Here is a 25,860-nt window from a genome sequence, read left to right on the forward strand (position 1 = left end):
CACCTGGCACTAACCAAATGTGTCCTAACCTGGGTTCCTACTGCGTGCTGTGCATTATCTGTGTGTTTCAGATACTGACATATTCCACCTCAAGGCTGAGGGGCTAGAACAGATATTAAGAAAATGTAACTGGCCTGACAGATAATTCTAAAGACATGCGTGTCCCTCAATCTACCAGACTACTGAAACAATGGTCCCCAAGGAAATGGGTTTTCCCCAGGAGTCTCATGCTGGGAGAAGGAAAGACACCAGCCGGAGGGAGGAATTGTCTCCAATAGACATTCACAGCTTGTCAGACCTTCACAGGATGTGCCTGAAGCCCAGACAACAATGTGTTAGTGGTGGACAGGAGGCCACACCTGAGCCAGACTGCTTAATCACGAACATCTATTGCTTTCTATTTAAACCTTACACCCACTTCAGGATCCCAACCATGCACTTGGTGATGATGGTGGTGGTGGTGATGATGGTGGTGGTGGTGGTGATGATGATGATGATGGTGGTGATGGTGATGATGATAGTGGTGGTGGTGATGATGGTGGTGGTGGTGATGGTGGTGATGATGGTGGTGGTGGTGATGGTGATGATGTGGTGATGGTGGTGGTGGTGGCAGTGTGTCATTGGATCTCATCAGATCTTTTTACCCCTCTTCCCAGTGCAGTCACAGTGAATGAATCTTTTTGCTGCTATCTATTGATTTGCCTCTTTTAAAGGGCTTATTAAGGACAGGTGGCCAACCCTGACTTGTTGGGGCACAGGCAGGGACCCTGCATTTGGTAACACAACTGCATACATGGAAGTATGTACATATACCGGAAATGGTAATACTAGCCAAAACCTTGATCTGTAACCACTGGGTGTGCATGTATTTGTATAGGTGTTCGTGTGTGTGTGTGTGTGTGTGTGTGTGTGTGTGTGTGTGTGTGTGTGTGTGTGTAGGCCAAAGGTCAATGTCAGTGTAGCTGACCAATAAACTCCAGGGATCTGTCTGTCTGGTGATGATTCTGTGATGTTCCGAGGTCCATTTGGGGAGTCTTTCCTCTTTGCAGGTCTGGAAATACTTGTGTGCCTCTGTTTCTCAGCCCTGCCCCTCCCACAGCTCCACCTCCGAAGGGGTGGCTCCTTCAGGCCTGCCCTACACCAGGTCTGCTCTCCTTCCTCAGCTCTCCTGTGGCTGAGCTTCCGGAATGGTTGCTAGGGAAAGGCTGGTCTCCAGGTGTAGCCTTACAGCATCAACCTCCCTCCTGGGGCCTGGCCTGGGGTTGAACTGCTCCTCTGGGCCCCTTTGTTCTACAAGCCAGGTAGTGAGAAAGAAAGAGACCAGCCCCTACGTCACTGATTCTTCTTGGAGCTGCTGGGGGTGGGACTTACCTTGTGACCCGGGCAACTGCTGGAACTGCCAGAGACTATTCCAACCCCAGATTCCTTGGCAAGGTCCTAGAGACCAATACTTGGTTCTAGGTCAGAAGCTGAACCTGTTCCCAGTGGGAGACACTGCTGTGTGTCCTTCCAGTGGGTGGTTAGAACAAAAGCCAGGACTTGAAGCTCCAGGGTTAAGAGCACTGGCTGCTCTTCCAAATGACCTGGGTTTGATTCCCAGAACCCACAGGGCAGCATACAACCCTTTTTAATTCTAGTCCTAGCGGACCTGACACCCTTTTCTGGCCTCTGTGGGCATCAGGCACAGACATGGTGAACAGACTTTCAGACCAAACACCCATACTCATAAAATAAATACAGACTGTTAAAAAAGAAAAAAATAAAGAAAAAGCCAGCCTCTTGTATCCCAAGCTAGGCTCAGCCATCCATCTCAAAATGCCAGTTAAAGAGCTGAATAATAATGACTGCAATGGGAAGAGGAGAAGATAAGGGGCCAGTGACCCTGTATCTGTCTTTGGGGTACTGACGTGAGCTTTAGGTTTAAATAATAAGGGTTGGATGGGGACAAGAGGTATGCAGGATTAAGTAGTCCTGATCTTGTAGTCTGGTGAGGGCGTGGGTTCAAAAGGTGCTCTTCAGAAGTCCTTCATGTTTGAGGGGACAGAGTGGTTCTCTTGAACCCACATTGGGTGCTGGGTCTGACCTGTGAGCCCATACTAGTCTGGGAATTCAAGTTACCCAATTACCTTTTTGTAGCTGTAACAAACTACCTGACAAAAATCAGCTTAAGGAGGGACGGGTTTATTTGCGCTCACAGTTGGCGGGGACAGTGCCTTACGGTGGGGAAGTCATGGGGACAGGGGCTGGAGGCAGCTGGTCACATTGTATCTCTCAGAAAGCAGGGAGAGATGGGTACAGCTGATAAAGACCTTTTCATTCAGTCCGGGGCCCCCGCTCAGGGAGCAGGGCTGCCCACAGTCAAGGTGGACCTTTCTACCTTAATTAGCCCAACCTAGTAACTCCCTCATGGAATGCTCAGAGTTTTGCCACCCAGAGCCTGCCAAGTTCGCAATCAACATTAGCCATCACACAAGGTGACTCAGGAGGAAAGGTTGTGACCTTTAAGGTTGACAGTTCACTTCTGTGCCGTCCAGTCAAAGGAGGCAGAAGGGACAACGTGGAGGGGGTGACATCAGACTTCCATCCTGTGGCTCCAACCAAGTAGCTGCTGCTTTTTTTTTTCTTTACACACCTGCTCCACAAAGGGTAGGTTCCTTAGCATGAAACAGGGTGATGGCCATGCTGCATCTGCCCATACCACGCGTGGTTCTGAGGTGCCCCGCAAATGTGGACAGCAGTTAGAACCAGTCAGACAAACGCTCAGTCTGGAGAGATGTCTGGCCTGCATCACAGTTAGGCAGAAAGGCAGACGGAGACCGAGAGAAGCTCACCTCAGGGAAGAGTCTTGAAGGTATGGCAGCAGCAGGTCCCCTCTCTGAGAGGCCAGGCAGGGGCCAGGGAAGCACAGATGCGGAACCCAAGGCTGTGTACGGTCCTTCCCGTGGAAGCAAGGGACTGGATGAAACCTACCAGGTTAGGTAGGTAGCTGCTTACCCCGAGGGCCTGATTTCAATACTAATTTCATCTAGCAAATCTTCACAGAGGTGTCTAAACACAGAACTTGACCAATTGTACAGGTGTATTGTAGCCGGAGTTATCTCCAGTCCTGCCTGGGCCAGCAGTAACTCAGACTCAAATAAACACACAGATGCTTTTATTATTTAAACTGTTTGGCCTAATGGCTCAGGCTTCTTGCTATCTAGTTCTTATATCTTAAATTAACCCATTTCCATTCATCTACACCTTGCCACGTGGCTCGTGGCTTACCAGTACTTTACATCCTGCTCCTCATGGTGACTGGCAGCGTCTCTCTGCCTCAACCTTCCACCTCCCAGAATTCTCCTCCTCCTTGTCCCGCCTACACTATCCTTCCTGCCCGGCTACTGACCAATCAGTGCTTTATTTATCAATTTATCATAGCAACATATATTTGCAGCATATAGGGACATCCCACAGCAGTGTATGGCCAGACAAGGGGACAATGAAACCAGCCCTCAGTGGCCACCAGGCTACACTCTAAAACAGCCACTGGAGCATCTGGGCAGCAGGTGTGGAGTCCTCACAGACTGGACATGGCCCCAGGTCAGCAGTTCTAGGACACAGCAGTATGGAAGCAGGAGGCCAAGAGATGTGTAACACACGGAAAAGCTCCCGGGTAGGGCAGGAGGTCAGCACAGGCAAGAAGACCCTGTCACCTTTTCCTTTGCCTCTGGATTTGAAGATGGAATGCTGTTAACAGTGTTTCTCTGAGTGTGGACCAGATGGGCCTGTATGGGAGTGCATGTAACAAGCTAGAATCAGGTGATATCCCATGGGCCATGAGACTTTGGCGTTCTCCCCCGGGTGATACCCCATGGGTCATGAGACCTTGGCATTCTCCCCTGGGTGATACCCCATGGGCCATGAGATCTTGGTGTTCTCCCCAGGTGACACCCCATGGGCCATGAGACCTTGGCATTCTCCCCCGGGTGATATCCCACGGGCCATGAGACCTTGGAGTTCTCTCTCAGGTGATACCCCATGGGCCATGAGACCTTGGAGTTCTCTCTCAGGTGACACCCCATGGGCCATGAGACCTTGGTGTTCTCCCCCAGGTGACACCCCATGGGCATTCTCCCCCAAGGAAAGCCTAGGCTGCTCAGGAACACACTTAGCAAGACAGACAGATGTCTCTGCAGGACAGAAGCCTGTGGACCTAAATTTCAGCACTTGCCCTGGTGACTGGCCTTCTCTGAGACTGGAGACACCAGCTTGGCATGGGGGAGGATGAACAGCGAATGTTCTGGAGCTGAGGGGCACAAGTTTGACTCCCCCGAGTGGCTGTTTTCAGATGACACACATGTCCAAGCAGTAACTGGCCTGGTTCCTGGGACCATGGGCACAGTGTGGGTTACTTCAGCACTGGATATCCTGGGGTTTGCTTGTCCATGTAGGGAGGTGCTGCGTCCACTCCACACCCCGGAATTCCTCTCTTCCTTTGCTCCATGAGATTATTTAAAACCAAAGACACTTGCTGGTATTTCGGGGGGGGGGGGCAGTGTTCAGAAAAGTAATAATTTCTTACTGTCTAGTCATTATATCTGCGTGTGGTCATTACACATTGATTTGGGGGCCTTATTAATTTACAGGTCTTTACCTTCCAGGCCCTACCTTTCCAGAGCAAATACTAGGACATCTGACATTTCTCTCTTTACCCTTAGTTCAGGGCTGAAGGTCGCCACACACACACACACACACACACACACACACACACACACACGCACGCGCACACACACACACACACACACACACACACACACACACACACACACGAGCCCAACATGTGTACTGTTGAAATGGCATCCTGGTGCATACATGTCTGTTGCTAGTTTGTTCGGTGCTGGCGTGCACATGGATGTATGTAGCTGGAAGCTGTGGTCTTGGGGCACACACAGGTGTCACTGGAAAATGGTGTGGCTACCAGTGCATACGTGTTGGACACTGTGGTGATGATGCACACATACTTTGGGGAGCCATGGTATTGGGGCACATATGTTGACCTCTGTGGTGCTGATCACATACTCTTGGACACTGGTCTTGGTGCACGCGTGTGTTACTGAGTGCACGTGTCGGTACACACATATTGCTGGTACATATGCATGTTGGTGCACATTGTGTCGCTGCACACCATGGTGCTGATATACACGTGATTGGATTCTGTGGTCCTGGTGTGCACATGTGTTATTGACAACCACAATGCTGGAGCACACATCCTGTGGACATGAACTACATACAGCAGGAACCCCAGCTCTCACCACTGAACCTCCCTGGCTCTGAAAGGACTGGGCATTCCTTCTGGAACACCCTTTCTCTTGAGGAAGCATGCTACCTGTCCTGCCCCACAGCAGAAAGATGACCAGCAGCTGTAGAGGCTTGTCCTTCGCCGCCCTGTGCATTCCGGCCGTAGCCTGTGCACCAGCCCCCTGGAGTCCGTGTGGAGCTGGCGGTGTCAGATGCACAGTGTGGCCCTCTGCCAGACATGGCGAGGTTAGCGAGCCCTGAGCCTGCCGCTGAGCTTCCTTCCTGCAGACCTGTGTCTTAGGACTGGCAACACCCTTGCGGGGAGAGTCAAGCCCTCCCCCAGCCGACTCCCTCTTACCTGGGCATGAGGCCTCGTGGAGAGCGCGCTCTGGGCTGCTGTGGCCTCTGCACCTGCCCTGCAGCGGCAGGAGGTAAAGGGGCTTGGGGCAGGAAGTAAAAGGGAGCACTGGGCTCAGGCTCGGCGGCGGCGGCGCTCCTTGGGTGGTTTGGGATCGCATCCCTGCAGCAGCTATTTCTAATCCCCGGGGACGCAAACCCTAGGGCAGGGGGAAGGGCGAGGGCGGACCTAGGCGCCTGCATAGCAGGGCTTCCAGATGCCCGCTGGATGCATATTAGCCTCCCAGGTGCTCAGGTGGTGCACACGCATGACTCCCAGGTGCAGGGTGGTGACACGCCCGGCAGGCTCAGTGCTTCCGCTTCCGCCTAGCGCCCCCCGCCCCCCCATCAGCGCAAAGCGCGCCCCCCTCCCTGTGGTACGAAGACCAATCCTGGGAAGCCAAGGAGAGCGCCACAGCCCCCTCCCCGCTCCAGCCGCGCCCCCTCCCCACCGGTCAGCCCCACCCGACAGCACCTCTGGTGCAGCCGAGGACGATCTTCTGGGGATCGGTTTTGTTGAATCGGAGGATGAGGTTTTGGCTGAGACATGAAGAGATGGCCCTGGAAGAAATGGTGCAGAGATTAAACGCGGTTTCCAAGAACACTGGTAGGAGGAGCCGCTGGCCTTGATTATAGATTCTTAAGCTTGACATCATTTGTCGAATTGTAGAGAATTGCATCTAATGGCTGCATAACGCCCTTCATTCACTCTCTCCTAGCACTGGTAACAGGGAAGACAGAGGTGATGGGCATTTTCTGGTAACTGATAGGTTTGTGTGGATTGACAATGTGATTTTATTCTGCTTAACACAGTTTAGAGAATTACAGATCCGTGGCACTGGCTTTCTAGGAGATGAGGGTTTGTGTGCGGAGCCATTTGCCTGTGGGGGAGTCCGCAGTCTGCCTGGGAACCTCCCCTCATTTGCTGCAGTGGCCGTGGACTTATGAGCCCAGAATGGCCCTTCAGACCCTGGGCTGGGGATGAGAGGCAACAGATGCTTGTTTATGGGGAAAAGCCCCACCATGCACCGTGCAACCTTAAGGCAAATGCTTGACAATAATATAGGTAAAAAGGGAGACTAGTGTAATTAGACACTCATTTTCAGGAATAATTGATAACCTAAAATAAACCATGAGGGACAGCTTGGGACTCGGCAGATTTCAGCCCCTCGGAGCTGGCAGCGATCAGATCATCTCGCTGTTGGCTTCCGTCAGCTGTGCTGAGGGATCCAGCTGTGCTACAGAACCGGGCCCGCTGACCCGTTCTCCCTGACATGGAGGAAATAGTGGGGTGCCATTAAAAGTAAGCTGCTGGCTGTGCCCTGCGTTATGTGATGCGTGTCCTTATCTAGTTTTCTAAATAGGACTTTCCTGAGGATTAGGATTTCACTCGTTGTGTGGGTTGGGTGTGGCGCCCCCTCAGTGTATTAAATGACGGAACCGGCGTAAACATCAAGCAGGATGGTCTCCCCTACACTGGTGTAGACGTTCACTTTGTAACGCCGGTTTTGCCATGGAGACTGCTGTGTATTATCAATGGATGAAAAGGAAGCCGTTTACGCCATCTGTCCCCTTCCTCTTTAGAGACACAACCCCGTTTTTCCGGGTGCTGCTTGGGCAAAGTCTGGATGAGTGGGGAGCCCTGTGGAGCAGCCTGCCTTGAGGGGGGCTGCTGGGAAATGAGTGGGACTTGCTGTCCTTCTCCCCTGAGCTTGGCTGGTGTGGGGGATCACTGAGTGGGCACTGCCCTAGCAGTGACGTCATCCCTGGGTTTTAGATGCTGAGGCTTCCTCATGAACTCTGAAGGACACAACATGTGTATTTTAGGTTGTAAAAAGGAGTAGAGCCTGGGCTGGGTACTCACTGTCACTGAACGTACTTGTCCAAGCATCCCAGGATGGGTCCCGGTGGCCACTATTGTCTCACCAGACGCTGCAGCCGGGAGGCCGTGCCCTCTGATGCTTCTGTAGTACTGGAGCAGCAGACTTCACCCAGATCCGAAGATGGGGTTGGCAGGAACCTCTGTTATGAACATTCCATTGTTCAGTGCTGTAGAGGAAGATGTCACCCCCATCTGCACCCTTCTGGCCTCTTGTGTACACTGCCCTCTTCCCAGCATAACCCGGTCTCTATTCCCGCTACGGCGCCGGGGAGGTGGGCTATAGGGTCAGAGGCCGTACGTCATGCAGGGGGCAGGAGTTGTGGACACGCAGGGCAGGTACTTGCTTCCACCCCTGTGGGGAAGTGATAGAGGTCTGTGTGGTGATTATCACCCAGGGTTTACATTCGGAGCATGTCCTTGAGAGTCCCTTCTAGCAGGATGGAGCTCAAGGTCATGGGGTTGTTCGTGCTCCAGGGGCATGTTAAGGTCTTGGCCGGGAGTGGGGTGATAGTTTTAGGAGCTTGGTCTGGAAACTGGTGAAGCTGCTCAGAATGAAGGACATGGGGTTAGAGCTGAGGGCTTGGGCACAGTGACTGCCTTAGACCTGCATGTTACCTGACCTTCTGCGGCTCTACCCTGAGCTCACGTGCAGTTGGGAAGCCTGCTGTTCAGGACCTGGTGCTGTGTTCTCACTTCAGACTTGAATGTTGTCCCCGTGACCCAGAACTTTCTTACCTGGGTCATTCAGCACAAGGGACATAATGCATACTATCTAGGACCTTTGACTTTGAGCATTTAGCTTTCATATGTACTCCTGAACCTGACCTCTGTACCAATGCTGGACACTTTCCAACAGCAGAAGCCTTCTGGGTGCTTAGGCTCCTTTCCAGCATTTTCCTCTGTTTTGGTTTTCTCTCTAGATTTGCAGTATTTGGTGAAAAACAAGAAACATTTAATGGAGAATTGGTGGGGGACTTAGTTGAATGTTCCTTGGTGTTCAAACTAGAGGTGTTCCCAAGTCACCTGAAGGGCTGGTTAAAACACAAATGCCAGCCACCCTGGAGCTTTGGGAAGTCCAGTGATAGATGTAGATAGATAGATGATAAATAGATAGATGATAGATAGATAGATGGATGGATGGATGGATGGATGGATGTGAACAGATATGTGAGTGAGTGTAAATGATAAGTAAATATTAAGAGAATGAGTAGGTAGGTGGGTATGGAGATACACATGTGAATGGATAGTGGGTAAAGGAATGGATAGATTTGTGAATGGATAGTTGTATAGAAGGATAGATGGATGGATGGATGATGAACAAATGTGTGGGTGGATAAGAGGATAGATTGCTTTATAAGTGGGTAGGTGGATGGGTAAGTGTATGGATGGTATCGGGCTAGATAGGTGAATGAAATTACAAGCAAAACAGGACAATGTAGTCATGTCACGTTTTAATACAATCCAAGTCTCAGTGCTGGAAAAGAAGAACATTTAGTTATTTATACGTTGAAGAGACACATCATTGACTTGCCTCAGAACATGGATGATGAGGGGATGTTGATGAGCTGGTCTGACTCCACTGCTCAGAGGTTGCCTGTGGTGTCCACCCTCTGTGCCCCAAACATCTGATTTCCTCCTCCTCTGTAACTGTCATCTACATCAAAGTCACCACAGTCTAGGAACTAAAGTTCAGCTTTCAACTGCTAATTGAACTCTTTGGAAGTGTTTGACCCAGTGCCATTAACATATTGACATTCCAGGTGTGTGTGTGTGTGTGTGTGTGTGTGTGTGTGTGTGTGTGTGTGTGTGTTCTCTCTGTCTGTCTGTCTGTCTTGCTCCTCTGGAGAACATCCCACCCATGATGGTCTTTTCTGACTAGATGCTGGGGAAGTGAGATTTACCTGCCGTTTCTGTCCCTCCTCTTTGGTGAAGGCTGAAGAGGGAGGTGAGCAGTCTCTGTGTGACTGACCTGATACTGGAAGTTTCTTGGCAGATGTTGGAATAGAAGTAGGGGTGGGTGAAGGATCAGGCTGCATGCCCAGATGTGCGCAGAGTGGCCTGTGAGGAAGATGGTAGGCCATATGCTCATCTGTAATGTGTGGTCCCTGCTCCTGTGTGCGTCTCTGTCTAGGGGCATTTACCTCCCTGTGTGTTGTTGTTGTTGTTGTTTTCAAGATAGGGTTTCCCTGTGTAGCTTTGGAGCCTGTCCTGGAACTCGCTCTGTAGACCAGGCTAGCATCAAACTCACAGAGACCCACCTGCCTCTGCCTCCTGAGTGCTGGGATTAAAGGCGTGCGCCACCACCGCCCGGCTACCTCCCTGTTTTTACTGGAGAAACCTATCAATTATACAGCTGTCAATTATGATCATCTTGGTGGAGCCCCTTAGCTTGATTCTGCCTCTACAGCCCAGGTCCCCAGAGACAGCTGGCTCCAGCAGTGTTAATGTCTTGGTCTGCCCCTGTCACTCTGCCCTCTGTTCTGGTCTGAGGTGGATGCTGCATGCCCAGTGTGTCTTTTCTCCACTGGGACTTGTCCTCTTCCTTAAGAACTCTTCCTTATTTTGGCAGTCCAGGGCCGATCCTGTGGCAAGTCTTTCTCTGGCTGTTTTGTGTGTAGCCATGTGGTGTCACTTATCACTCTCCCAGGTCATGTGACCAATGCCTGCACTTTTCACTTGGCATCGTCAGAGCTGAAACCAACATGGTTGGCCATTGCCTGAGTCCCACAGTCCTCAAAGGAGGCCCAGCCGACCCTCGGGAAGCGGTTCTTTGTTCTCAGTTATCTGTGATGCCTGCTGCTCTGTGCCCCACCTCATGCAGGCCTGCATCCTCAGAGCTGCCGCTGTGCAGGGATGTCCAGAGGAGGACTCGCACACTCTCATCCCTGCCAAGATGATGCTTTCCCACCTGACAGGAGGGCACCGTCACAGGGCTGTAGTACAGAGAGACACCGCTCTGCTGGAGACACGGTCACCTCTGCAGACTCACCCCGACAGCTGTAGCTGCTCTGTGTCATGTTAGCGCAGTGTGACAAACTTCCTCTGAGCTCCAGTCTGCTCCCAAGAGACCCCAGATGTCTGCAGTCCAGGGAAGGAGAGAACAGCACCCACACTGGTGCACATGCGTGGTGTGGGAGTTATGCACTTGGCTTTTCGGGGAGTTGGTATGTTGGGCTTTGCAGATGGAATACACAGGGAAGCAAAATGTGCCGTCTTTCTTGGGTTGTCTTGGAGCACGAGGGTGAGCATTATATTCCCAAGAGATCAGTGTCTTCCCAAATTTATGAATTAGAAAGCCCAACTAGAGCCCAGACCTGGATTCCTAAAACTTCAGAGGTTTAGACTGCGCTGCTGTGAGGGGAGTGAGCAAGCACTCAGCCAGGATACCAGGAACCTGTCTGTTGTGTGAACTTTTCTTGGGAGATGCAAATACATACATACTACCTTCAGCTAGAACACCAACAACTGACCGAAGTATGATCCCATCAGAGTCCAACCCATGAGTTTATCCTACATACTAAAGAGCATGATGGGGTTAATTACAGGAATGCGTGTGACCCCAGAGCAGCCGTATCTTTGGCAAGTTCCATTCCAGAATGGCTAGCTTCCCTCATGGTTGCCTAGCTGGAGTTCTCCCTTGTGTTGACTTCTGGCCTCCGACAGCCCGGCCGCACTCAATTAGGGCAGAATTACAGGGAGCTGAGAGGTGAAAGAGAGAGATGCACTCTCAGATGAGGGCCCAGTGGCCCTCCACATATCCTCCTGGGAGGGGGTATCGACAGGCCGGATCTGGGATGTTTCTTGTGGACAGCCACAGCTGTGGATAAAGGTTATTGCTTTGCTTCGAGGATAGTGCTCTGCAACGTGGGGTCGCTTCTAACTACGACCAGCATGGGAGTCCCTGACAGGGGCAGCGTCTGAGCAGGATTTCTGGAAAACGAGGGCATTTCATCAGCATTGCCTGCTGTGTGTGTGTGTGTGTGTGTGTGTGTGTGTGTGTGTGTGTGTGTGTGTGTATGTGCAGGTATGTGTTTGTGTAGTCTAGAGGAATACTTCAGGCGGTGTTCTTCTGGTGCCATTCACCTTGTTTTCTGAGACAGGAGCTCTCATGGTCTGGAGGATTTGACTAGGCTGGCTGGCAGTGAGCCCCGGGATCCGCCTGCCTCTGCCACCCAGCGGTGGGATTTCACGTTTGCTCCAGGGCACCCAGCTTTGTCGCGTGGGTCTGGGGTACGAACTCAAGTCTTCATGCTCGCACAGCAAGCTCCTTCCCGCCTGAGCACCTCCCTGCCCTCGGTGTTACCTCTCTTCTCACCAGCTCTTTGTCCTTGGCACGTGGGATAGTTTTAAGGAGAACGAATCTTTCCAACTGTCCGGATCCTCACTCTAAGGACCCAGAGGAGCCATCCAGCATGGGTCGTGGTGATTCTGAATGCCACGGGTCCAGTAACTGTAAAAGGATTCCTCGCCCAGTTCTCTTCCTAGAAGGGTTGTGGTTCTCCTGGGTAACTTCACAGAACAGACCCACACATGACGGGAAAGCTCAGGTAACGGAGAGGTGTTCTGGCTGGCCAAGTAGTAGCGTGGTATCTGTTCCTCCCCCATGAAACAACATTTCCTGTAACATCTGTCCATCTGTCTGTCCACCCATCCATAGTAACCACTTGCTTGTAATACAGTGATGCATTAACTGTGGCTGTGAATCAGGCCACTCTGCCTGCAGGTTATGCAAGAAATGCACAGCATGTGGGGTTGAAGCGATGCCTCAGTGAGTGACAGCACTAGCTGTGGGGGCCTGAGTTCAAATCCTTGGCACCTACATAAAAGCCAGATGTGGCCGTGAGTGCCTATAACCCCGATGCCACAAGGTGGAGGCTCTGAAGGTTACAGGAGCTTACAGGCCATCAGGGCCTCGGTGAAATGGTGAACTCTGGGCTCAGTGAGAGACCCCTGTTGCAAAGCAGTAAGGTAGAGGATGATAGAGGACACCCTCCTTTAGCCTCAACATGTGTGCATGTGGGTGTGCACACACATGCACACACACGTGCAAACACATGCACACACACACACAAGAACTACATTAAATGTAATAGAGAAAAGAAATATTTACACTAAATGCTGCTACTATTGCATCACGGATTGAAAGTATAAGGATATGGATAACAACATTTTAGGACAGAGAATAATGATTGAAATACCTTTTAAAATTAATATTATTATTTTATTTTACAATGGGTACTTTTGCCTGTGTGTATGTGTGTGTACCATGTGCCTGGTGCCTGAGGAGGCCAGAAAAAGGTGTTCGGGATCTCCTGGCACTGGAATCACAGACAGTTGTGTGCTGTCATATGTGCGCTGGGATTCGAACCCAGGTCCACTGAAAGAGCAACAAGTGCTCTTGACCACTGATTCATCTCTTCAGCCCTAGATCAGACTATCTTAAGTGGAGTGTCTTGTAATGGAGAATGTGAAAAAAAATATGAAAGTTAAGTAATGAAATGCTTAAGCTGCCCCGTTTATTCACAAAGAATAAGGGTATGTGTGAAGACCCCCACTGGCTGGCTGTTACCACGGCTCATACCAAGTCCTGTGTGTACTTTCTTTTCAAACCTGTAGCCTGGTTCTGAAGGTGACAGGAGGCAGACCTCTTAACCACCCAGAGCTGGGAGCATGAGATCCCGTGGCTCTGTGTTCTCTGGGCTGCAGCTCTTCGTTAGGCAGATCGAACCTGTACTGTTGGTGACTGGCACAGTGCTGAGGCCTCAGTGGTCAAATGAACATCTGGGTCTCCATACAGGAAGCCTTCCTTCTTGTTAAAAAAAAAATGGATTCTAAATGTACTTTGACTGTTGTCGTCAAAGGGATACCTCCCTGAAGCAGGGCTATGCACATGGAGCTCTGGGTTTTTCTAGGGATGAAGGAACACATCCTCCTGTCCCACACAGAGAAGCAGTCAGGGTGGGAACTGGGAAACAGATGAGGACTGTGGGAAATGTTAGGCTAATATGTAACCTAGAGATGAGTCCAGCTACAAGGGATAGCATGGGATTCTATGCAAACACGATATCATTGCAAGGGATATAAGTAAGCATCATGGGCTTTGGCATCTTTGGGGTCCTTAAGCCCCCTCTCTGGGGATACACAGGGATGGTTGTATACTATGTCACAGTTCAATGGGGAGTCTGAAAGATGCTCTGGACATTGCAGACAGGCTGGTCTGTGTTTGTGTTTGTAGAAATCCTGCACGCCCATACCTGTGATGGCTCTTTGTTCTTTCTTTGAGCGGAGCAGCCAAATGCCGGCCCTACCTCACCCCATGACTGCTGACCATGGGCTGCCATGGCCCACTGGGGATATCACCAGGGCCACCCTATGGTAAGAGTTTCCAGGGCCTCTGCCACAGAGGGCCTGAGCTGAAGTTCAGCACACAGCTCTCCAAAGAGACAGTAAAGTAAGGGCTTCTGTTCTCCTCAAAGGGCCCTCTGTCCTCACCCAAGCCCCAAGAGATTCACAAATATTAGAAGGAAATCAAATATCTGGGTGGAGTCATTCAAGAACGTTTGAGGCAGTCAGTTGGGAAACACAAACCCGCCAATTGTTTTTTGTAAGTCACAGAGATTTGAGGGCTCTTGTGCATCTAAATTGGCTTTTCAGCAAATGCCCTGGGTTTTCCTTTACTTCCTCAATAATGCTGTTAAAGAAACAAGGCCAGTCCCCAAAGCATAAAATCCAATTTCTCGACTTCAGAGGTAAGCCACATAGCATACTGTTTAACCCTCCGAAGGAAAGAACCAGTGTTAAATTTCAGTAACGGTATTGTTGACAGGATATTAGGCTAGGTGGGAACCAGTGCCCCAAAGAAGACTTCGTCCGTAAGGATCTTTTAAGATCCGTTTCTTTGTTTTGCTGTGCTGGGCATTGGACCCAACTTCACACATAGTAGGCAAGAACTGAACCGGTAGCTGCACCGTGTGTGTGTGCGTGTGTGTGTGTGTGTGTGTGTGTGTGTGTGTGTGTGTGTGTGTCTGTGTGTGTGTCTGTGTGTTACAGTAGAGGTCAGGGGCAGCCTCGGGTGTTACTCAGGAGCTGTTTACATTGTCTTTTGAGACGGGGTCTCTCACTGGGACCTGACCGGTGTGCTGGCTGACAAACCGGCCCCAGGCCCCACCTGTCTCCACTTCCTGTCCCTGTCTTCCTTAGCGCTGTGACTCAAGCCTTCCTACCACTCCAGAGTCACAGCGTCACAGGCCGCGTCATCGGGAGAAGAAGAGATGAGCAGCTCGTAGACAAAGACCACAGCCCGGTCCAGGTTCTTCCCCCCCCCTTTTTTTTTTTAAGACAGAGTTTCTCTGTGTAGCCCTGGCTGTCCCAGAACTCCCTCTGTAGCCCAGGCTGGCTTCAAACTCTTGAACTCTGCCGAGTGCTGGCATTAAAGGCGTGGGCCAACAGACCCAGCTCAACTCAGGTTCTCGGAAAAGGTTTCAGTGGCATCTTAAAAACATGTGGGAAGACAGACAAGCCAGCCACACTTGATGGGAATAGCACTGAACGGGAAACGGCAGGATGCAGGCTCTGCCTTACTCAGCCACTAGGCTCATGGCCTCGGGTCCAAAGTATGTTCCATGTGGTACTTCAACACTTGCCTCAGTGAGGAAAGTCAGTGAGGGGTATCAGGGCTGGTCCCAGGCCTGCGACCACATTTACCTGCTGTGGGTGGTTTCCGTGGGACCAGCGTTTAGGGCCGTCTTCAGAAGAGGCTTTGGGACATCTCAGATGTGCCTTCCTGACTGTGGTGAGTCTGGGTGAGGACCAGTGTCTGCCTGGACAAGGGCAGAGGTGAGGCCCAGGCCCGGGGAGACCGGATGAGCCTTTCCTCCTGGTTGGGTAGTGCTTTTCTTGGCTTCTGTGTGCCTGTGATGTGGGGGCCACATCCCCATGTTCCTCTGTAGCCTCTGAAGCAGCAGGTGGCCGTGGCTGTGGGATACGAGGGCAGCCTGGGGGTTGGGTGGACACGTGAGGGGACTCCTGGATTCTTGACGGTGCTCATCTGACATACTCAGAAGTGTAGCTCTAGCAAGAGACCTCTCTGGATAGAAGCACCACGTCATACTGATGGTGAGCACCTCAGCCACCTTCTCATAGGCGGGAGCACTGGTCCCTCCTCCCCTGGACCCCAGAGGGAGGACAGGTGGTGAGCAGGCCCTTGTGCATCCCACCTAGAGTGCACGCGCAGAAAACAGAGAGCAAATAAGCACCACCCCACCACAAATGGGGTGGTGTTCCTCAAGTGGGTTTCGAGTGCCAGAGGGCCATGGCGCAGGTCTTTTGGACACTCGACCTGACTCCAACCCCTGCCGCTCTCTCCTAAGCCTTATGGCAATGACATCAAAGATGGCAACGAACACACTTCACCATCTGGCATGCTTGTGTTGTCGTGGCTAAGGCAGCGCTTAGCCAGTGAAGTCAATGAAGTTTCTGGAACATCAGACTTGAGACTCGGAAGCCCTAGGATGTGCAGGGCACGTGGAGCCTGAGGGTGGCACCCAGTTTGGGAAAGCCCCCATGCTGCCCCCTCACTCTCCCTCAGAAGCGTCTGTGGGCACCAGGGCAGAGGTCAGCAGCCGCTGGCTTGGGAGGCTCAGTGTGTCTCACGGAAAGTGTCCCTGCCAAGCTGGGCGCCTCACCGTTTCCTCTGCCGAGGGCCGGACAGCAGGCTGGGAAGCTTCCCGGTCTATTTCAGAAAAGCCAGCAGCCCGTCCCTCCCTTCCTCCTGGTTTGTAGCTGTTTGTTTGAACTTGAGACTTCCTGAAGCCTGGAAGGTGCTTCTGGCCTCAGTAGCTCCCTGGCATTTGCGGCTCTGTCCACACAGCCCCTGTCTAAGGAAGGAAGCCACCAGAACTCACACACAGATGGGCGGGCTCAGCCATTCCCACTTGGTCTCCAGCAACCGGGGCATCGGCCGCATTCTCCTCCACCGTCTGAGAGAAGAACAGCAGGTGTGGAACCCCTGGCCACTGCAAAAGGACATTCTGAGCCGTGGGGACTGAGGGGCAGGCTGGGAGCCCAGGAGGCCACTTGACCCTGTTTTTTCTCATGACTTGGTAAAACCCAAGGTCACGTGGGACGTCAGCACCTATTTCTCCTGACAGCTCAGTACCCGGGTGTACCCTGCAGGTTGCTGGCACCTCCACGGTTTCCCACGGTCCCAGTGAAGACCTGTAGGTGTCGGGAACCTCGGGGCTCTTTGTGAACGTGTGAGCAGGTCCCGAAGAGTCCCTGGGCCTCTGCTTCACAGAGATTCAACCCTCAGGAGGGCAACTCAATGGCAGAAAAGGCTACCTCCCGGGGGCCCGCGCGGCGGTTCTGGTCACTACCAAGGAAGCGTCGGGGAGCACCAGGGCGCCATAAGCCAGGTGAGTCAGAAGGGATGGCACCTCTCTGGGGCCTCAGGACAAGTGTCCCCTCTAGGCAGGCACTTTCTTGTGGTGATTCAACATTCCAAAATATGATGAGCGGTGTTTACAGGGCCCTGAAAAACGTCTGGTGGCCTGTTGGTCATCCTGGCTTAAAACTAAAGTAGTCTAGGTGTGGCGTCTAGCCTTGTCTGCTTCATTTCTTCGTCCTTTGCCTTCTGGTCAGCGGAGGACCTGGCTCAGAAGTTGTGGTGGGACTCCTGGGGAGACAGTGAAGATGTGACCGTGATGCCCTGTTGGGAGGGCCAGAGGGACATGTTCCCACTTGGAGCAGGTTATCTGTCACTCCAAGTCCCCACCAGTCCTGTCTTTACTGTAGCTGTATCCCAGCCCCCCCCCCCCCCCCCGCCCGTCAGCTTCTCTTTGGAGCAGCATACTTGCTCAGCCGATTTAAATTCTCCATCTCGGAGTAATGTTTTACAAATTAACATCCCGAGAAATGAGGAAGTTCCAGTCGCTGGAGCTAAAGAAGTGCCTTGGGGCTAGTTTCTGGTCCCGGCAGAGAACACAACACTCTCTGCCTCCAGGAGCCTTGGAACTGGGAGGTTGCCCAGGAATTGGGGGCAGCAGTGGCCTCCAGCCTCAGGCGAATGGGGCATCCCCGGGGCGTCACGGTATGATTCCCTGGACAGACAGTACAGTCGGACCAGCGCCTCCTTGGGTCCACCTTAGGGTTGCCTCCTCAAGGGGGTTTGACGATATTTAAGCCCCACCAGCTTGGGGAAGGAGCTGACCTGCTAAGTACCTCAGGCTGCAAAGAGGGAGCAACCATTTGGGGATCCGTAAACCAGGCTCATCCCTTCCTCCACTCCAGGATGCAGCTCCTGGGGGTGCCTGATGACCCCGCATGGGCACAGCAGGGCAGGAAGGGCCCTTGCTCTCCTATGTGGAAATGGAAAGTATCTCTAACACGGTGGGTCAGGCCACGCCCTGCTGGATTGGCATTGATAACCCCAGTTGCAGTACCAGATCCCCAGGCCCTTTATCAAACCCTCTCTGACATCCACCCAGCACAATGCCAGGGAAGAACAGGACTGTGCATGGCAGAGGCTGAGCTGGCCCTGGCATGAGGGTGCTCAGTGCCCATTACCAGCCTTCTCCTCCTCTGCAGGCCCTAAACATGGATGTGGAGAGAGTCTCCAGGACGGAGACTTCAAAGTACCCCCCCCCACGCACACCCACACACACACAGTGGGATACTCTGGACCAGGTCTGAGTAATCTCACATCACTGCCCCTGCGCCACCAGGGCTATCTGTCTGGTTTGCCTACTGAGGGTGTTGAGATCCATTTTTGGGGTACCCTGCTGGCTCTGCCTCCCCCTCTGTGTCTCAGTGGAGTCTGTCTGATGAGCTCCCTCCTGGTGCATTGCATTTTAGACAGATGCAGCTCAGGCAGGTGCAGCTCGGGCAGGTGCAGCTGGGAGCAGGAACAGCTTGCGGCACTCAGCTAGGGTCTGTAGCACTTTAGGCAGCCAGTAGCTTGCTTCTGCAAGCTGAGCGCCTGGGCAGGCAGTAAGCTCTGGAGTCCGTTTTTCCACACAACACGGCTTGTTGAGCATGTAGCCTTTCTGGGGGCTTGTTCGTGTCTACTTACGTCTCGTCAGAAGTGGAGTCGGGCCTGGGGTTGTTGGCACCTAGCTGGGGTTACGGCAGAGGACAGGTGACGGGAACGGCGTGGAGTAAACAAAGGGTGAGGATGGTGTCCCAGGGGTGGGTTGTCTGGACTGGGCGGAGCTAGTATTCTCATCACGGAAGTCCCCGTGGGAACTGTTTGCTGGAGATGAGGGAAAGCATTTCGCCTGCATCTGGCAACTCTGGGCCATGGCAACAGCCCGGATGTGATTCTGAACCAGAAGAGCGAGGCCCGTGAAAGCGGGCCAGAGACAATGGGTGCTCACCTCGGCTGCGTGTAGGTGCCCAGGGGCTGCGTGTGTTGGGGATGTTGGGAGGGAAGCTCTATCAGCCACCCCCATCAGGAGCACTGTGGGGTCCTCTTTAGTTGATACTTTTTGATGGATAATGGAAAAAACTGAGATGCCTTAAGCACCGTCCGATGGAGAGGGCTAGGAGGCAGCATGTGGTCCTGGGCCCTGGCATCACAATTTTTGTTCGGGGAAAGGGTTTCACTCTCCTTTTGATACGGAATAGGTGGCTTCCTCTGAGTGCGGTCCTGCCCTGCACAAGCCCGAGGCTGATCCAAGCTCTGTAAGTCAGAACAAGGCCCCAGTTGCACGCTCCACTCCCTGGAGCGTGTGCTGGGCTACGGCTGATGTCAGAAGCCTCCATGCAGGGCAGACCACCGGAGAGCATGGCCTCTAGACAGATGACGTCACCCATCACCTCTGTGGGGATCAGGACACAGTGGCGACTTGGGTTCTTGTGACACCTCGTGGCCCCGGCGGGGGGGAGGGGGGCGCGGGGCATGACCTCCTGCTGCCTCTCAGCAGGGCTAGGCCCCATCTGGCCTCTTCTCCCCTCCCTCGCACACTGTCCATTCAGCTAGTGCTGGTCTCCACACCATCACCCACAGACCCTCCCGACACTGCCACTGTCCTCACTGGGCTGAGCGTTGGCAAAAATCAGGCTGGAGGTGAATCATGAGTCAGAGTTGCCACGCTTCTTCCCTGTGGTAAATGATAGTGTGGCCGGAGGTTATAATTTTCCAACAAACCAGAGCGGAGTGCCATCAGTTTACCCAGGAGAAGTTCGGGTTGATCTGCATCAGCCTTCACCAAGACACTGGGAAAGGCAGCCAGCTCTCACCGTGGAGGGTGTCCCCTCTGCTCTGCTGTGTTTAGAACCGTTTCTGTTAAGCTGAGAACTGTCTTGTTAAGAATCCAGGTAGTCTCTCCATAAAAACATGTCTGAGGTTGGCACAGACAATTTTAAACAGAGCCAGAACTAACTAAAGGGGCAGACAAAGGGCTGCCCATAACCTCAGCACAAGGGGTCCCACCACAAGCCTCCTGGCTGGACTAGAGGGCACTGGCGAGCCTTGGGGGCAGAACCATCAGACTGGGTGGCCCTCCCCACAGTGCCGCGAGAGACCCTGCCTCAACAAACCAAGTGGAGAAAAATCAAGGAAGATGTCCTGTGTCCACTCTGGCCTCTGTGTGCACCTACAAGCACATGACGACGCATGTACACATCACACTTGCACACCACACACGCAAAAATACCACAAAGCTTTTTGAGGCACGTGGGTGATATTGATCACGCTGACAGTTACTTTTGGACTTTCTGGCAGCTAAAATGAAAGTGGGGGATGGAATTAAGGTCAGGTGCAGAGAAAAACTGTTCTGTAAGGAGTTTGGGAGAAACTTGTTCTTTAGCAGTTTACACAGACTGGTAGGTAAGGACTTAAGTGGATACCACGTTTGGAAAGTTTTTCTTTCTTTGGGAGAATTAGTGCTCCTGTGCTGATGTTTCACAGCCGCCAGCTAGGAATGTTAAACCTGTGTGTTCTGTGGGATGGATGCCTTCCAGCGTCAGTCACACTGTGGTTCCAGCATTGCTGGCCTGGAGAGCCCCCACTGCAGGCTCGGCCCACATACGTCCCAGCTGGTCACTGTGTGACAGGTGACCTTCCCGTAGCAGACATCCAGGCTGCTGAGCCGAAGTTCCTCGGTTACCTGAGTTGCCGTGTTTGAGGAAGACAGACATACTATTCAAAGAGGGAACATACAGCGTGAGGTTGGACCACGGGGGCGATGGGCCTGCCCCGGCCGGGTGTGTTTTTATCCACACTGCCGGTTTCCATGCTTCAGAAGTTCCAGCCAGCAGAAAGGCGTGGCCACCCTGCCCCTAAAGCAAGCTTGCAGAGCGCGGGGAGGTGGCCGAGGTGGCGGGAGGAGCTGCCCTGTGATTTATAGGGCTTTTGTTCACAGGGGAAACACTGGTGAGAGACATTTCCTTCACTGTGCTCCTGGAACTTGTTTGTAAGACGGCGTTTCCTGGTCTGAGGAAATGGGGGGGATTGTTGCCGTTTTTAAAATTTCAGACAGCTTGGTTGAGGTAGTAATTTTGTGATAACTAGATCCGGAGGCTATCAGTTCAGCCCAGAGTTGGGCTGGACCTCCCGACTTCTCCAGGCCACCGGCTACCACTGGCTTAGACTGAGGACAGTGCCAGCCTCGAAAAGCCCAGCAGCCCAACGCCACCTGTGCTGAGGTCCCTGCAAGCCTGAGGTCCCTGCAGGCTCTCTTTGGGGTCTCTGGGGTCTAGGTCTCTGTTGGGTCCCTGTGTGTTATCTTTGGGGTCTCTGGGATCTAGGTTGGGTCCCTGTGTGTTATCTTTGGGGTGCCTGTGGAGTCTCTGCTCTTGAGGAATGCTGAATGGCACACACTTGTCCAGGCTCTGCCCTCCCCACAGTGTGCATTTGTTGACCTTGTGGAAATGGCATCCCTGATGTCTGGGTAGCGGGGGCTGCCAGTCACTATATTTGAAGTCTTTAAACAATGGGGACCTCACTGTGAATGGCTGGTTGGGTTCAGGAATCCAGCCTTGCCTGGATCACTGGGCCGAGAGGTCAGTTTTCCAACTGCCCCCCACCCTCTGAAGCTTCGTCTACCCATGCCTCTCTCTTCAGGTCCTGACTGTGTCGGGGTAGCCTGGCTGCAAGTGTGTGCCCCAACACCAGAACTGTCTGTGCTCTGGATGGGGGTATTCTTTGTGTACCACGCCTCTAATGTTGAATGAAATGCTGGAGAAGGAAAGAGGTCAGGTAGACAGTCCCCCCTGCCGCCACACACACACACACACACACACACACACACACACACACACACACACACACACACACTGTCTGCTCCTTTCCTATCAGGAACAAGGCTCCACCTGCTGCAGTGGCCTCTCCAGTTGGATAACAAAGGACTCCTCTAACTTCTTGCTGGTGTGCTCTGCTGACCCCACTTACCTCCCTCCCTGGGAATGATAACTCTTCCTGTCCATCACTGTAAATGGGAGTTACCCCCAGTTGAGTCCTTCAGGCTGCCAAGAATGGCTCGATTATTCCTTCTCCCGAAGCCGCTGGCAGGCTGCCTCAGCCTGGAGTCCCTGTGTAAATACGCAGGGTGGGGCGAGGAGGGGATGTTAGTCTTGTGAGAGCAATCACCTTCCAGGGCTCCATCCTGGTTCATGGGAAAACGAAAGTAAGAGGCTGGACACTCTTCCCGCGATTGGTGAATGCAGTCAGGTGCTCCGGGCGCCTGGGGAGGACAGTGCGCATGCAGGGTGGCCATGGCACACAGACGTCCTATCTGGATTTCTGTGGCAGAAATGAAACTCTACTACATCTACTCTGAGTGGTGCTCCTGGCTACACTCTCGGGCTGAGGGTGAGTCCTGGGGTCCTCCGAGGGCGTGGGCACGCTGTGCAGCTGGGTGCTCTGTGGCTGATAGTCTGTTGATGAGGGAAGCAGTCTGTGTCCCCCTTGGATCTGAGGCCACTAGGATAGGATCACCCCATACTCGTCACTCGACTAGTTTGTGGCATTGACATCAAAAGCCCACAACATTCATAGGCTGGTACGTTTAGAAATCCCCCCCCCCAATGCCACCAAGCTGCTTTATGATCAGCTCTCGGGGAGCTGCACTACCATGAAGCATCTGCCACAGTGTCCAGAAGGGTCCTTCCTCTAGCCTTGAGCCCAACATCTAGCCGACAGAGCAGGCGTCACTGTATGGTTGGCCCGGCCCCATCTGTCTGTGTGATTCGAGCCTGGCTTCTTTAAAGGTCGGAGGGTGGCCATGCCTGGGAGTCAGTCACATTCCACCTGGCCTGGCATTTAACAGAGTTCACCGGTGCGGACAGTGTAACAGATGAGACCGTGGAAGAGGTAGTCGCCAGAACCGATGAGTGTGTGGGGAGTGCCTCTGTGGACAGAAGAGAGAAGGCTCGGCAGAGGTGGCCGCTGCCAGCCCTGCTCACACCCAGGTCCCCCAGTGCTTCTCTCTGCATTTTGTGGCTCTAGCCACCTCTCCTAAGAGGACACAAGGGGTGTTCAAAATAGTGACACTCACAGAAGATGCTGGGGCGGGAGGCGGGGGTGGGGGGAGACACACACGTCCCTCTTCCACAGGACATATTGTTCATGAGTACAGGCTGAGGCCATGCAGAGCCCTTGGTGATGTGGGGAAGGGCGCTGGGTACCTGAAGGCCCAGGTACCTGGGGAAGCGGGTGGGGAGCCAGCCAGGACAACTGACCCTGCAGAGAGTGTGGCGGGGTGGCAGGTGAAGGGACATCAGTGTCGTGCAAGCTTGGCACCCTGAGGACCGGGGCTCTGTGGATGGGGCCCATATGCCAACCAGCTCAGCCGCGAAGTTTCATGGATCTCTTTGTAAAATGGGAACACTCTTCCTCGTCAGAGCTGAAGCTGGGGGATTTGTCGTCTCCATGGCCAGAGCTCTAGGTGGTCGTTGGGTGAACAAGCCCGTGTTTGGACACAGAAATCTTCGGTTACTTGACCGAGACCCCCATGGGTCCATGATGTCAGAATATCCTGCAAAGGGGACTATAGTGTCCCGTCAATGAGGGAAGTCTCTGGGTATGATGGGGCACCAGAGGTCCAGCGTGTCAAAGTCAGAGGCCGGGCCGTGGACATGATGTCAGCCCTCATGGACAGATCAGAGTGTGCAAACTCTCTCACGGAGCTGCCTGCTGTGGTGGGACACTCGCCGAGGTGCGTGGCTCCCCTCAGGGCTCCTGAAGCGTGTGATTCCTACAGAGCAGTGTCTAAGCCAGTGGTTCTCAGCCTTCCTACCACTGCGACCCCTTGATACAGCCCCTCATGTTGTGGTGGCACCCCCACTATAAAATTATTTTGTTGCTGCTTGGTAACTGTAAGTTTGCTACTGTTATGAATCATAATGTAAATGTCTGTGTTTTCCGATGGTCTTAGGTGACCCCTGTGAAAGGGTCATTTGACCCCCCCAAGGGGTAGTAACCCACAGGTTGAGAACCACTGGTCTGAGCTGACTGGATGGAGTTAGGGAGCTATGGGGTTGCGCAGGGGGTGGCACCGGGGACTTTGGACCATGGTCAGGCTCCCTCCTGTCTGCGTCTGCCACCAGAACTGCCCAGGGATGCTCGCTGGCTCGCACAGGACACTTTCTACCTGAGCCCGTCTGTCTTCTCTTGGTTTTCCCCGCAAGGTCCAACTTCCTTTCGTGGTTCCCCGGGGGCTCACGTGGCAATAAAGCCCTCAGAAATGCTACCTCAGAGCAGGGGCAAAGGCTGCTTGCCCGCCCTTTTGCCAGGCTGCTGGGAATGAAGCCTAAGTCAGAAGCGTAACAGGAACTGAAATTGTCCTCCCGCAGCCTGGCAGAGCCCTCCCGAACCATAGAGACTTGGCTCTTCCTCCCAGAGATTGCAAGGAAGGCCCGAGGAGGGACTCACAGTCTGTAGACATTGCCAGACCACCCATGGGCCGTCAGCACCCACCCTGCCCTGCACAGTGCATGTGGTGGTCTTTCTTTGCTGTGGCTGAGGAGAGGTAAGGCTTTTGAAGTAGCTTGTTTTCCGTGGCCTGGTGTCCGTGGCCTGGGGCAGGGGGGAGGGTGTCGGGCTATTCACTTCTAGCCCTGGGCTCCCAACCCCACTCAGGGCGAGGAGGAGGAGGAGGAGGAGGAGGAGGAGGAGGAGGAGGAGGAGGAGGGTAAGATGCGTGTGTAAATGTGTCTGGCCAGCAGGAGTGTCCCACCCCATGACTACAGGGGCAGTCTCTGAGCCACCTAACCGCCCCAAGACAGGGAACTAAAGAAACACAGCCTAAGTGAGGCAAGGGTCCCCAAATAACGCGACACAAGCCTTCTGTGTGCCTGGGTGAAGTCCAGCTCACAAGGAATAGGAAGTCACTCTGGGGGTTCCGTGTCTGCAGAGCGGCTAAGGGGATGTGGCGGGGCTGGGCACGGAGCTTCGGCAGCACCTAGGATGTGGCCATGGCTGTCCAGCATGGGTGGCTGCCCTGGGTTCCGAGGAGTTCATTGTGACTCAGAGCAAATGGGACAGGGTCTGATAACAGACGGTGCTGTTTGCCATGTGGGCACAGCAGCCTCGGGGCTCTGTTTGCACTCTTCATCTGCTGTGCTGGTCTGCTCTAACACACGGCGAGAGAACACGGCTAAGCACAGCCTTTGGGGAGCCAATCTGTCACCAGAGAAACATGCATCCGTCACGTGTGAAAGGGAAGGAAGGTGGTGGGGTGATCGCTGTGCTCTGGTGCCCTGGGAGGAGCCAGGCCTCTCCCATAGGCTCCTGGGGGGGGTGTGATTCTGTGAAGGGCCTCTATGTGTGCATGTGTGACACTCCGACCCCACAAAGGCATATCTATGGCACGGGAGAAGCAAGCTGGGACCCAGGTCCTGTTCTCGGTCTTCCCCGCCCCCCCCAGAACTGAGGACCGAACCCAGGGCCTTGGGCTTGCTAGGCAAGCGCTCTACCACTGAGCTAAATCCCCCACCCCCCTGTTCTCGTTCTCAGACTACGTGCACAGAGTTTTAGGAAGTGAATCTGTGCCCCCGAGAGCAATAGCCAGCTGAGCCTGCAGCCTTGGCTTGTGTTTAAGGAGCAGGACGATTTGTGCTGGTGTCAGCCCTGTTGGGGACAGTTGAACTGAGCTCCGCAGGGCGAGCGGTCTCTAGGGAAGTCCGGTTTTCCAAGGGCAGAAAGTAAAAAGCCAGGTCATAAAACCAGCACGAGAGCTCATCTTGGCCACTGCCGCTCGCTTGGCAGAGAAACGATGCACCACCAGAGATGATGGCGGACAGGAAGTGATGGCTTCCCTGTGAAGTTCTTCCAGACTCTGCCGTTCTCACAGTCACCCGAAGGG

The 25,860-nt window shown here is 53.3% G+C and overlaps 1 protein-coding gene across 11 annotated transcripts in view; it reads left to right on the forward strand.

Moving 5' to 3' along the window:
• Positions 1–25,860, forward strand: part of Mcf2l (MCF.2 cell line derived transforming sequence like) — a 154,034-nt gene that overhangs the window by 39,667 nt on the left and 88,507 nt on the right. The window contains exon 1 of one of the 11 annotated variants that reach the window (XM_028881282.2): positions 5,558–5,711. The exons of 3 other annotated variants lie outside the window; for them this stretch is intronic. In XM_028881282.2, coding sequence (XP_028737115.1) covers positions 5,645–5,711 — 67 coding nt within the window. In that variant the 5' untranslated portion in view covers positions 5,558–5,644. Of the gene's footprint in view, positions 1–5,557; positions 5,712–6,071; positions 6,284–16,365; positions 16,972–22,239; positions 22,368–24,249; positions 24,526–25,860 lie in introns of those variants that run through there. 7 more of the 11 variants (XM_028881280.2, XM_037211596.1, XM_028881285.2 and 4 more) reach the window with 7 other exon arrangements.

Source organism: Peromyscus leucopus, chromosome 17 (genome assembly GCF_004664715.2).
Source record: "Peromyscus leucopus breed LL Stock chromosome 17, UCI_PerLeu_2.1, whole genome shotgun sequence".
NCBI classification, from domain to species: domain Eukaryota; kingdom Metazoa; phylum Chordata; class Mammalia; order Rodentia; family Cricetidae; genus Peromyscus; species Peromyscus leucopus.